This window comes from Salarias fasciatus, chromosome 9 (genome assembly GCF_902148845.1).
Source record: "Salarias fasciatus chromosome 9, fSalaFa1.1, whole genome shotgun sequence".
NCBI lineage: Eukaryota > Metazoa > Chordata > Actinopteri > Blenniiformes > Blenniidae > Salarias > Salarias fasciatus.
The window spans coordinates 9,630,273-9,644,045 of record NC_043753.1 but is presented as its reverse complement, the minus strand read 5'-3'; the positions used below and the strand labels follow the sequence as shown (position 1 = coordinate 9,644,045).

The 13,773-nt window shown below is 43.4% G+C and overlaps 1 protein-coding gene across 1 annotated transcript in view; it reads left to right on the top strand.

Moving 5' to 3' along the window:
- Positions 1–13,253, top strand: part of drosha (drosha ribonuclease III) — a 106,379-nt gene extending 93,126 nt beyond the window's left edge. The window contains exons 30-32 of the mRNA XM_030099589.1: positions 1,439–1,531; positions 3,738–3,784; positions 12,164–13,253. Coding sequence (XP_029955449.1) covers positions 1,439–1,531; positions 3,738–3,784; positions 12,164–12,294 — 271 coding nt within the window. The 3' untranslated portion in view covers positions 12,295–13,253. The remainder of the gene's footprint in view (positions 1–1,438; positions 1,532–3,737; positions 3,785–12,163) is intronic.
- The last annotated feature ends 520 nt before the right edge of the window (positions 13,254–13,773 follow it).

Here is a 13,773-nt window from a genome sequence, read left to right as displayed (position 1 = left end):
AAGACACTCGAGTGACCTGTATCTGTAAAGGTCTGAATCTTTCAGCTGCAGTTCCATTCAGATGCAGTTTATGCAGCTCTAAAGCTATAAAGAGACTGGAACACAGCAACGATCAAACATCGAGTCTTATTATTTGAAAAGTGTATAATTTAGGTCACTTCTGACCAGTTTCTTGGTTATGCTGCTCTAATTTTAGACTGATTTGAGTCTCCACTTACGCAGATGATGGTGTAGTAAATATTTCATTTCTTTGTTGAAGATGCACAGTTCAACCCAAAAGATAAAACAGTACAAACAGTTTGGACCTTTATCGTTATTGACGATTTTCTAGAAAAAAATAACGTTTTGGGAAAAGTTAAGTACATTTAGAAAACTTTTCTCTCTGGAAACCTTTTTCCCAAAAATGCCATTTTTGGTGAATCTCAATGCCATTGTCATATATACTTAGAAACCACTGCCCTGCGGTGCGTTTACATTCTTCCTCCAGTGGCAAAACCCCGGAAGCAGACGACTTCCCAGCGTTCCTTGCTCCTCCATTTTTCGCTCACCGTGTTATTTTAGCGCCGCCGTAATTCCGAGTGACACGGCTCTTTTCCTTCCTGTGGAGATTTGGCTAAAAAAAACAACGTGGCGCGACAAGTCTTGTTTGCTCACGCTTGCCTCGTTTGTAAGTGAGGAAAAAAAAAAAAAAACCAGGGGTGCAGGAGGGAGGAGGGGCTGAATTATTGATAAAGTGTCATAAGTGACCACATTGCATTAAAAATGGATCGGCTCTCCTGAAATAAGTAAATTGTGCGTGAATAATTTAGGTGACTCACAGCTTGGGTTGGGGATGTTTATGCTAATGTTAACATTTCAAACAACTGTCTTGTACATGTGTCCCTGCAGAAATATAACAAAGTTGACAGCTTGTGTGTGAACGTGCGTTTGTCTTTCTCCTCCTTATAAATGAGGAACATCTGTAAATGAGTTGAGTGATACTCTCTTGTCAGACTTCTTGTTCCCTCTTTAGCTTTCTCACTGTTTACCCGCCTCAGCACAAAAAAGGGGACGAGCTCAAAGACTATTGTCAGTCTTTTTGGATGAGGTTTCTTTTTTTTATTTATTTCAGCAGGCACAGATCTGGGTGTGTGAAGATGAGCGTGGGGAGTTTTGGGGAGGCTTTAAAAGTTGTTTATAAGTCCCTCAGATAGCTTCTGCAACACTCTCAAAGCGCCGCCAGTGAATCAAAGCCCCGTTCTTCCCCTTCTCAACCCCTTCTCTCAAGATGAATTATGTTTTTTTTTTTTTTTTACCCCCAGTTGAAAGCTTGTTTCTTTACCTCCTTTTTTTTTTTTTTTTGTTCATTTCTCTGAAGGACAACGTCCCTCGGCGTCCTTGCTGCTTTTCTCTCGGGCGTTGCGATTATTCCTCAACTCTCCTCCTCTTGAATTCGCAGGACCCTGCAGACAGTCGGGCCCTCGCACGCCCGCACCTACACCGTGGCCGTGTATTTCAAAGGGGAGCGAATCGGCTGTGGCAAAGGCCCAAGGTGAGTAAGACAAGCGCAATATAACAAGACACAACAAGACAAGGCGCTCTCCTTCTCAGTGCACCGCTAATGGGCTCGAGAATAATGGCTGCGCTTTATTGATGGTGTTTATTATAGCAATTAAGCTCTTGTTGGCCTATTCTATCGGGAGAGACATTATGCAGAATGAAAATGAATCGATTCATTATTGATTTGACGTAAATTGCGTTATGGAAATATCACAGTGTGTTGAAGAAGAGCGAGCGACGAGGCGACGCAGCATCTGTGACCGGCTGTGTTGGAACCCGACAGTCAGCGCCGAATGGGCATGATTCATTCCTCACCTCCACGGCGAGCCGTGACGTTTAGAAGCAGGGGGTTTTTATTAAAGATGGGGATTGACTGAACTGTTTTGAATGTTTCCGTGTACGAAAAATTCAAAATAACATGATTGCCGAATCATGATTGTTTCTCAAGAGTTGTGTGATGAAACTAAATGAACAGCTGGAGTCCAAAAGTACAAAAATGGAAATTTAAAAAGAATAATCATCTTTCAAGACCCTGTTTACACATTCACCTTTGACTGAAAATACATTTTTAGCTTTTTCATTTCAGACAAAGCTTAGCAAAGTTTTGATGACGACCGCCGTCTTCTCTGACAGCAGTAGCATTTACAACACTGCTGTCATTTATAATAAGCTGTTAGTCTGCTGATGTCGATCTGTCCTGCTTAATAAATAGACCAGTAGCTGGTCAGCTAGCTGGCATTATTCATTTTCATCATAATTCTTTTTTTTTTTTTTTTTTTAGTCTGGAAAATACGGTAGTCATTGAAAGCAACATATCACAAATGTTTATTAGCATGAATAGGAAGAGAACTAAATTTAAAAAAAAAAACAAAAGAAGAAGAAACCAATCCTATTGATTGTGCTTAACTGGAAGCTCCACAGGAAACCTGGTGTGAACGTTTACTATTTAGCACAATGCATTTAAGCCCAATTCGCGCTAAAACTTAATGTCTTCGCCTTATGGCTGCTCCCATCAGATCATCTGCCTCCGTCTCACCAGATCTCCATGTCCTCTTTTAGTGCAGCCATTATCTTCTCTGATAAAAGGGAGAAAAAGACAATCTTGATGATGTTTTTCAGCAAGACATTCGAAAAACCTTGAGAAATCTTCTCTTAATGAGAACTTTGTGAATCTGGACGAGACAGTCATAAAAAGACGGAATATTTGTATAAATCAGGTAAGTGCATTATTAGATGTGTGTTGGAAACACTCCTGGTGGCTTTTGCTCTTTTAAGAGCTTTATAAAACTTTATAAAGCAGTCTGAACTAAATCTGACTGATGAACTCAATGAGATTAGAAGAAAATGAGGAATGAAAACCACTACTCTTCAGGTTTATGGGCTCAAATTAAGCAAAATACCAAATATAATATTCCGCAATATAAAAATAAATTTCCTGTCACTGTATATGAAAAAAGAAAAAGAAGTGGTAGGGTGTAATTGTTAGCAGACAAATGCACAAAACTAAAATCCATAAATTCAGGAATTTTTTATGAAACTTGTTCACGGTCACGTGATACGTAAGCGCGTGCGTGTGTGTGTGTGTGTCCGTGGACGTGCAAGTTAAAATAGAGATCCTGTATCCAGGGTCGGAGCGGTTGTCGATAAAGCCGCAGCTGAGCCCGCCAGAAATGAAACCTAAATCCATCAAACATCTCCCGCCATCTACACCCCCCCCCCAACCCCGTCCTCACATGTAGAACCCCCCCCCCCTACACACACACACACACACACACACACACACACACACACACACACACACACACACACACTCTTGAAAGCGCTTCTCATGCTCTAAGCTGGCGATAAGTTTGTCCCTCCATGAGATCTTTGACAGCTTACTGTTTTTTGTATTTACATGACTTAAGCTTTCAGCCACCTCCACACACACACACACACACACACACAGACACACACACACGAATCACAGTCGTAAACATTGCCCAGCGCCCAGCCGTCAATAGGCTTACCTTTTGGAAATGCACTGCGTCACCTGCGATTGTTCTGAGAAAGAGAGCCTCTTTCAAAACAAATATAAAGCACTTTTCATAATCCTCTCCGTGTTCGCTGCTTCTTTTTTTTTTGACAGAATCTCAAAAAGCGACATTTTGAATATGCTAAAGACCTTTTCTCTCTCTTTCTCTGTCTCTCTAATCTAGCATCCAGCAGGCGGAAATGGGAGCTGCGATGGATGCATTGGAAAAATGTGAGTTTTTTTTTTATTATTATTAATGTATTAATCCTCCCCACGTTTCAGCTCCTCGCCTCAGTGCTGAACGTTGGCTCCGGCCGTACAGTGTGGCGGGGAACTGCGACCACGGTGGAGGCGAAGGGTCGGGAAGAACGAGCCGAGCACCGGGAAGTTCTCGCTCGCTCCGTCTCCCTCTTCACATCCGGAGAGGGAGCGTCGCACGACTCGTCCCCGACTCGCTCCTCAGCTGTTTTTCCATCTTGTCACTCTCTGTTCATCAACCGCCACTTAAGGAAAATAAATGGCGGTAGTCCTTTTTGTTTTTTGTTTGTTTTTTTTTTTGTTTTTCCGCCATTTACGGTGTCTAATACCCCGCCAAGTAAAAATACAATTACAGGGCTCTCAGAAAGGCGTCCACCAGCCATTTCCATCATCTCCCGGTCGCCTCACGCTCCATGCATATGTATGTGGCTGCATAATAACCAACCATTACACCAAGAGTGTGAAGGAGTTTTTTTTCCCGGATTCTCGTGCTATCCGTTCGCCTGACACATTAATCAAATGTACAATTTCTTCTTTACTCAAGTAATTAGCCGGAGGTGAACGCAGACGGCTTTTTGCCGGACGAGGACTGTAGGACTCGCGGAGGGCAGGAAGGTTGAACTTTGATTTCATTTCATCTCGTAAATGAGTCCTCCAGCCACTTGTGATTGATACTGTTTGTGCACTCAGCCACTTTCTGCTTTTTTTTTTTTTTTTTTTTTTTTTTTGGGAAACATCAGTGTCGGGGTGCCATTATTCAAAGCCGCTCTTCACTCCCGTCCCTTCCTTCCTCCTCCTCCTCTTATCGAGGGCGTAGTTCAGTGCACACACTCTCTCTCCCGTGTCTTCCTCCCTCCCTTAATTCCTCCCATTTCCTCTCCCCAGTGTACACCTCTGTCACCATGATTGATAGATGCTCATTGCTGGTAAATGAACATTTCCCCCCTCATAAATTGCTGTTTCATGTGACTAGATTAGCAATGCCTTTTAAAAAGGTCAGTTAATTTAAAACCGTCCCTTCAAGTCTGCCGTCCTCCGGAGCGAAACGCTTCCAGTTCGAGGGCTTTGTTTGACTTTGTGTTGTCACTTCATTTAAGCCCGCCAATTTACAAGTCGCCCGTCAGCTTGATGTACTCTTTAGTCTCACCCGACGCTCCCGAGCAGCGGTTCCGCCGCGAGGAGCCGACCGGGCTGCAAAGAAAAGGCCTGTTTATCTGATGGATACAAGCCGCAGTTTAAAGCCTGGATTAACACAAGTGAGGGTGCATGGAGAGTTCAGACGGTGCGTTCAGGGGCGACTTCTGTGTGGGGGGAAAAACTTCAAAGTGCAGGAATGTACGTCTGAACGCCGTTGGAGCGGGAACTTCCTCGTGGAAAAGGGGGGGAAGCGCAACGAGACGACTTGTGATTGGGAAACAGAAAAACCTTAAGGTTGATAATCACTCAGGAGTTTAACAAGACTTTATTGCGGGAAGTTGGAAATGGAGAAAAATACATCTCGTGGCTGTCAAAGTGGGAATTCCCAGGTGGCGATGTGGAAAATTTCAAGTGACTTCAAGAAACTAATGTAGCGTCACTCAAAGACCTCTGAGCACAAACATGTGAAATAGTGTTTCTTAATGAGCCTCATCACAGCTAAATGACTCCTTCAGCACAGCACGGCTTGCTGGTTACTAAAAATAGTCATATTTCCATATGCGTGGAAGCAACGTGTATAGAAAGGATTTTTTTATTTATTTATTTTTTTTAATTCAAGCTCATTGGGAAATCAGACGCTTTCAACGGGGAAATTAAATTTTCCCAACTTGTATATTTGGTGTTTCCATCTTCACAATGCACTAATTTTGGAATGACTGAATTATTGTTGAAGTTAGGACTGTTTCCTTGCTGCAGTAAGGTTAAATACAGGATTTTAACAATTTATTCAGTTTTTTTCTCTCCATCTGTTCATCTTCTCTACTGTTACATGTCTGTAATAAAACCCGTGCAGTCTGGAGCATCGACATGCAGCAGTACTGTTACACACGTGGAGCTTAATGGTGCATCTGGGAATAATGAGAAGTGGGAATGTTCCATCTTCTCTATGTGTGAAGTACGTGTTGCTGAGACGAGCGCAACGAAAGAGCGAAGCTTTAGAAAACTTTAATGCATCGTCAGTCAACAGTGTTGACCACAATGCTTGTTATTTATCTGCGAGACTTGTCAACATGAAAGGAAACGTTTCCAAGAAAGAGACTGAGCTCTTTTCCAACTGGTGGCTGATTTTTTCCCAGCTCCGTAAACATGCTAGTATTATGGTCAATGCTTTGTGGTGCTTTGACGAGTAACTTGGAAGCGGGAATGTTCCAGCTTTTTACCATAGACATGCCAAATACTGTACTGTAGCTCTAATTTAGTACCGCCACAGTTTAATTGTAGGGTCCAAATTTAAATCAAAATAAATGTAAAATGATGAAGAGAACTGAATATGAAGTGCAAAAATCATTCCAAACTATGGTGCAGACACGTGTGTCTGTTTCGAGTGATCTCTAAATAAATCTGCTTGAAGAAGTCAGACTGTCTGCAGAAGTGAAAAAGAACCGCTGCTAATGTTAACGAAGAAAAAAAAAAACCACAAAGCCCTTATTGAATCAGTACTTTTATGTTCCATAATCACAACCAAGCCTTTAATAATTTGATCAAAAAGACTAATGAATAATGAAAATCCCTCTTTATTTGCATCCCTAATGTGGCTGCACATGTCTGAACAACCTCCACCGGCACTTTGCGGGCTGACCCGACCCCGTCCCGGCTTTTACAGATGGGGCTCATTATTTAGAGGTCACACTTTTAATGAAACACCGTCGGCTGATCTTTTTTTATTATTCATAATTCACCGTTTGGAGCTTAAACGTAATGCTTTGTGGTAAAGGGGGGGGGGGGGGGGGGGGGGGGGGGGGGGGAACCCAACTAAAGTTTGCGTTCTCTTTGGTGGTGGAAGCCTCCTCTCGCGGAGATAAATATGCAAGGTCAGTCAGCGGGGTTGGAACACGCCTTTGATGAAGGCGCGCTCCTCCTGACCATGAGCTTCATATAATGAGACTTGCAGGAGCGGCTGACGCATCAACTCCTGCCGGAGCCACAATGTCTGGCGTGTGATTGTCAAGGGCCTCGCTTCATTTGTTCGCATAGCAAGACTAATCAAGGACATTAGCCCCGGTGTCATGTAATTCATCATTGATTGTCTTATTGGCCCTCGGTGCGGCTCCAGCTTTACACCGTCCCTCCACTTGTACAACAGCCCTGCCTTGTTTTGCCGGCGGATCGAAAACATCTCGGCGCAACGTGCCGGGATTCATTTCCATGTTTTATTTAAAGCCTCCTCCAGTATCAGCAGCACTTTGAGCCGGATTGAACTTTTTGTTTCTGCGGCAGAGCTTTTCCTGGCTGACAGAGTCGGAGAGGTGAGAGACACGGCCGTGTTCAGTCAGACAGCTCAGAGCTCATTAAAGCGACCGGGTGCCCCCCCCCCCCTCCTCCACCGGCACCGGCACAACCAACACCCTCCCAGTATTTGGCGTGCGTGTCTGAAGCCGATCCGCTGGTGGCTCGGCTGATTCACATTTCATTATTTGATGGCCGGCGCTCTGACAGTCTCCTGCCTGTGTCTGTCAAGGCAAGATTAAATGTTAAACAAGGCCCCGGCCGGCAGAAACACGAGCGCAAACAAATCGAGCTGAGAGCAGCCAGGTAGGCCGACCTGGAAGGAGTCGACGGCGGGAGCAGGAGCGTGCGCTTTCGCCGGCCCCGGGGGCGCCGTGCACTCCAAGGCGACATCAAATATACATGGAAACGGCTTAAGCATTTATCATTCATCCTCACAGATATGGCGCCGTCTGTTTAAAGTCTCCAATCTCTCTAAGACTCCCCCCTTCTCTCTCTTCCTTCAACATTTCCAGCCTCCTCACAGCGGCGTTCCTCAAACAATGCAATATCTGTTGAAAGAGGGAGGGATCTGGCTCGTCGCTGGAAGGAAACTACATTTTTTTTTTCCTCCGCTCTCCCTAAACCCCCCGTAATCTCTGGATAAAAGCATTGGATGGATGGAGGCAAAGCAGAGTACAGTATGCAGGATCTTTATTCACTGGCTGGAGTCTTTTGTTTGCCCTTTGGCACGGCGAGGAAATCCCCACATCAGTACCGCTGTACAGGCCTGTTGACTGATGCGGCGTTCCAGAGCTACAGCCGATGGACTCGGCCGCCGCCGCCCGCTCTGAAGTCGTCTCACAGCTCGGTTTCCTGGGCGAAAAGACAGGGTTTCCAATAACAAGTTAGCAAGTAAAGTTGTGATTTTCCTGAAACTCGTTGATGTAACTGCTAAAATCCAGATTGTAGAGCATCTTCCTCCCACTAACCGGTTTACCTTCACTAACCTGCGCAGCATCAGGACCTCCAGCATTGTCCTTGAGCGGAGTTGCGGCGTTGTGGATAAACAGTCGAAACCCTGCCGATCTCGGTTCAGTTAACACCTCCACCAAAGCTAATCAGAATGCGAAAGGGCGCCGCCTCTCAGAGGTGCTTTTCAGCCGAACGCCTAACGGCCGAGGATTCTCAAAACACCTTTGTGATGCCCGACAACAGGAACCGAAAATGAAAAGCCCCGTGTGTTCTCCAGCAGCCCCATTCTTCCTCGATTGCTCTTGTGCTGCATGTTAAACAATGTAAATGGCCGATGCTTTATTTTTTTATTTTTTTTTCCCTTCTTTTCTCTTCTGCCTCCCTCCCTCCTCTCAAGTGGGTTATTCTCAAGTCATCTCGGAGGGGAAAATGCCGGTGATTTCCATATTTTAACTGCAATATGTAGTTTTCTCTCCGAGGCCCTCCAAGTGTTGCTTACTCACCGAAAGCATATTGAAACACACTGTGTGTGTTCCGTGTGTGTCCGTGTGTGTGTGTGTGTGTGTGTGTGTGTTTCCTTTTTTATTTTTTTTTTCTCGCTCATTTGATCCTTCTCCTTTTTTAATGGGATATTGCCGTTATCGTGCACTTTCCCTCTCTGTTGCCATAATGACAAATTAGAGAGTTGCGAGAGGAAGAATACATTATCCTTTCTCCATTCACCAGTCTCACACACACCACATGTAAATTCCAGGGTTTTTTTTTTTTTTTTTTTTTTTAGCAGCGTTTCATTTAACATAGGAGCTCCTTGAATTTTGATTACAAGAACTGAAGCGCTACGTGGCCCTTTAGCCTCTCATGGCCTATTTTCTTGACAATCAGAAAGAGAAATAGGTTGATCTTCAAACCAGGCTTCATAAACAGTATAAAAACAAAAAGCTTTATCCAGACACATTGAGTTTGATCTTTGTTTTTGATTCTTTTGGGAATTAGATTTTAGAAACTTCAATCAAGTTCATTTGTTTCTAAGTATGGCATTGATCTAAAACCTAACAAAGGACTCAGAATATGGAACCATCTGAAGTCTCAGGCCAAAGTCCCTACGTGGCCGACGTCTTCCTGTCTTAAATCGTCAAACTCAAAGGCCGAGTTTACACTGCTTCTTCAAGTTTCGTGTGTCTTTTTCTACCAGGAAGAACACGGTGCTGTTTAGTTGGTTCCAATCTGGCACCTTCTAATCATCCTTTGCGAGTCTGGAGCCAGTGGTTAGTTTGGTTTTAGCTCTAAACTCACACTGGGACCAGACAACTTTTTGGAAATGCTCGGGCTCCATCTCCATGTCGATGGTGAAAACGCTGCGGCTCCCAGTCCATGTTCTCCCGAGTCGAGAGCAATCCAACTGCTTTATATGAATATCCATGTCCTCCCAGCAGGAAACCTGAAAATATCTCTGATCAGATTTTTGTCCTGAAACTTTCTCTAAAACCAACATCTCCACTGATGTGCTTCTAAGTGATTTGCTAAATAACTTCTCACCAGCGGCCCAGAGGAGGTGGAACCCAATCCATGCAGATAGTGTGTCGCTCCAACATGTGAGAAGCGTGTTTTCCTGCCTCCGCTCCCGCGGCGTGCATTTCTAACCACGGACACGGCGGACACGGCATCCACAGAGCCGGCTCGAACCCCGAGGTGCCTCCTTATCAGCCGGGAGTCCGCACGGCCCGGACAATAGTTCTAATTAAATTTCCCCGCTTATCGGAGGATAAGGTCCGTTATCTGCCGGTGATCCAGTATTTAGACTGTGTCACGTTTTTCTGTTGTTTTGGCCACGGAGTGAAAACCGCGGTGTGAGGCGCGGAAAGGGGCGGCGGAGCTTTGCTGTTGTTTCAGAATGTTTGCTTTCATTCTGGACAAACAGTTTATGGCTCAGGAACAAAGTGTTGACATGAATGAAGAAGAACGAGAGGGACAGCTCATGGACGATGCTAATGTAGCTGTTTTTATTAGAAAATCTTGAAAATGGCTCTTATTTGTTCAAATTATTTCTTTAAATCTCAAAAAAAATGTTTTTTTGTTTTTTTTTTATCTAAATCACAAAACTTGAGCATATTTTTGGCCCAATGTGCATATTTCTGAATTATTTACAGAAAACCATCCCTGTTTATCGGTTCATGTCGGTTCTCTCTTCACTGTGCCTTTAACAGCCGTGTGTGTAGGAAGGAGGAGGAGGGGGGAGAAAAAAAGGTATCGAAAGTCTAATTTGTCTGAGTTTGCATGGTCACGGTCAGCGAGTGGAAAAACTGCACAGTCAAATGTGCGTCTCAGCGAGGAGACACAAGCCACTGGGCAGCCGCCATGCGTGCCGCTTTAAATTGAAGAGCGCTCCGGGCAGACACAGCCATGTAAACACTTAATGGAAAATTACCTGAGCTTATAAATATCAGGATCACCAGCGGAGCCTCTGGCTGCCAAAAATACAGTTAAAAAAAAAAAAAACAAAAAAAAAAAAACACCAACATTGGATGATTTCTACAACTGGATTAAATTCGGAGCCACGTTTTAGGGAATTAATAGATAAAAAAGATTTGGCCTCATAAGTTTAATGAGAGGACGCTGATGTGTCCTTGGACTTGATTGCGTTTGGCATTTTTCCACGCTGCTGTTTTGATTCCACACGGAATAAATGATTAACATATAAGACGGAATTAAAAAAGGAAAAAACATCTTGAAATTGAAAGTAATTGTTGCGAGCAGCCTACGTTGTAATTTAATCAACTGATTAACACCATTTAATCAGCAGCAATTTGGATTAATGAAGTTTTTTTTTTTTCTTTCTTTCTCATTTGTCATTTTCTTTAAGAAGAAGCTTTTTTCCAGTTGTCCAAATGTGATTTTTCTGTCTCTTCATTGAGTTGTTGGATAAATATTCCCGTTTAGGAATACCCAATTTAAATGAAGTTTGTGGATCAGGTCCGATTTAACCGCCAACATCCGGTTATGATGGAGCTCGGTCCGTCATGGCCGGTTCGATCCCCTTTTCCCTCTGTCCACGTGTCTCTGGGCCAAGGCATGTATGAAAAAGGCTGGATCGGCATGATGTTGGAGACTTTCTAGAGTTTTCTTTTTCCCCCCCGATGGACGCGAGCCCTAGCAGGTTCTCTCCCACTCCTCTCAGGCCTCGCAGCGCTCTCTACCCAGACTCCCCACCAGTTTTCCGACATCAGATTTGGAAGTGGCCGCAGCCAAGTTGGCAGCGAGCAGCAAAACTCGAATGGAGGCTGCTTCAGAACTTCTCTTTAGAAACTAATGGCTGCCGGAGCCAAAGCTGCATTCAAGTTTCTGTTTTGGGTTTTTTTTTTTTTTTTTCTTCTGCAATTTTGCTGATCGGGTGCCAGGTAGCAGCAGTCGGGAAATGAGCAGTTTTATCTGAGAGGGTTTTTAAAATCTACAGAAAAACCTTAATTTTTTTTTTTTTTTTTGCATGAAAATCCCACAAGCTTGTTTTCCTCCCCGCCGTCACACTCCGCCATCTTATTGCAGATCTCATTTAGAAATGTTCACTTGTAATTATGTTATCAGATCTCATCGCCATTGTGCTGAAACCAAACAAGGCCTGTCTAATTTCTTGTTACTTCATCATTATTAATGAAATAACAACACCGGGGCAATTTAATCGCAGTGCCGGCGCCGCCGCCTGCAACATTTTTTTTTTTTTTTCGCTCATTTCGCCAAAGTGACAGCATGACATTTTGCTCCAGTCGCTGCAATCGGAGCCCTAAATTGCCGTCCGTCCTCGCCCGGTTGGAAACTGACCTTGTCTCTTCACACCCCTGACTCTGTGTCTCTCTCTTTATCTGTTCTCCTTGGTCGACTCCCCTGTCGTCGTCCCCCACCCCCCCCTTCTGCTCTGCCTCTCCTGCTCTACCCCCCCCCCCCCCCCCCCCCCCCCCCCCCCCCCCCCCCCCCCTTTACCAGATAACTTCCCACAGATGGCTCATCAGAAGCGCTTCATCGAGCGGAAATACAGGCAGGAGCTGAAGGAGATGAGACGAGAGCGGGAGCGGCAGGAGAAGGAGACCGACGAGTCGGACGACTGCAGGAAGTGACAGCGCCCTCCCTTCTCTTCTTTTTTTTTTTTTTTCTTTCCCCCCCCCTCGTTGTTGGACGGCAGGGGGGCTCAATCAGGGCCGAGGGGTCCTCGTTCAAGGAGCCTCGTCTGCAGATGATGGCAGCTGTCCAGACAGGAAGTGATCAGTGAACTTTTTCAGGAGATTGGAAGGTAGATTTGATTCCTGAACTCCCCTCATTTGAGGGTGGAATTAGCCTTTCTCACAAGATTTCTGAAGAAGGTGAAAATTTTACATGTCATTAACCAATTCCAGTTACATCTGTCCAAGGTTACAGTTTGGATTCATGTAAAGTAACCGACAACAAGCAAACCAAACTGTTTCCATTAGTTTGTTTTCACACAGCTACAGGAAGTGATCACTGAGGAGCCAGCATGAACTTTTCAGGAGATTAGAAGGCAGATCTGACTGTTAACTCAAACGTTTCACTATAACTATCTTTTTAAAATGATGTTTTTTAGTGAAAATGGAACTTATCGCCAACAGATCCCAATTCAGTCACGATCCATCACAGCCGGATCCATGCTGTCAGATATGCGTTTGTTGACGAATAAAAAAATGAAAATAATTTGTTCACTCACTTTTATGTATAGAACCACAGCATGACCTGAAAGCATCACCAACACACCCAAAATAAAGCAGAAAAATTCATGTTTCATTTTTTGTGTGCAACTTGTCCATGAGTTGTCCACCTTTTTTTTTCCACTCAACGATGGCCTTACCATAGCCTTACCTCATTAATACAGTGAACATTAATTGAATTTTTTTTTCATTTTTAACACACAGATGGTCTTGCCTCCTGAATAAAGTGAAAATCATCAAAAAAAGTTTTTTCATTTTTCCTCACCGATGGTTTTACTATTGTCTTACCTTCTTAATAAAGTGGTATTATCAAAAATTCTGAATTTTTTTTTTCATTTTTCCCAACCGATGGTCTTACTATGTTGTTACATCCTGAATAAGGTGAAAATTATCCAAAAAAAAAAATTTCATTTTTCACTCACTGGTGGTCTTACAATAGCCTTATCTCATGAATAAAGTCGAAACTATGAAAAATATATTTTTTTCGTTTTTCATCCACCGATGGTCTTACCACCTGAATAAAGTGAAAATGATCAAAAAAAAAATGTTTTTCATTTTTAACTCACCGATGGTCTTAATATAATCTTAGATCCCAAATAAAGTGAAAATTATCTCTTTTCTTTTTCATTTTTCAAAATTATCAAGTTTTCATTTTTCACTCACCGATGGTCTAACTGAATAAAGTGAAAATTATCAAAAACATTTTTTTTTTCATTTTTCACTCATCGGTGGTCTCACTGTAGGCTTAAATCCTCAATAAATTGAAAATTATGAAAAAAAAATTTTTTTTTTCATTTTTACCACCCAATGATCTTACTATAGCATTACCTCCTCAATGAAGTGAAAATTATGAAAAAAAGAAATATTTTTTTCATT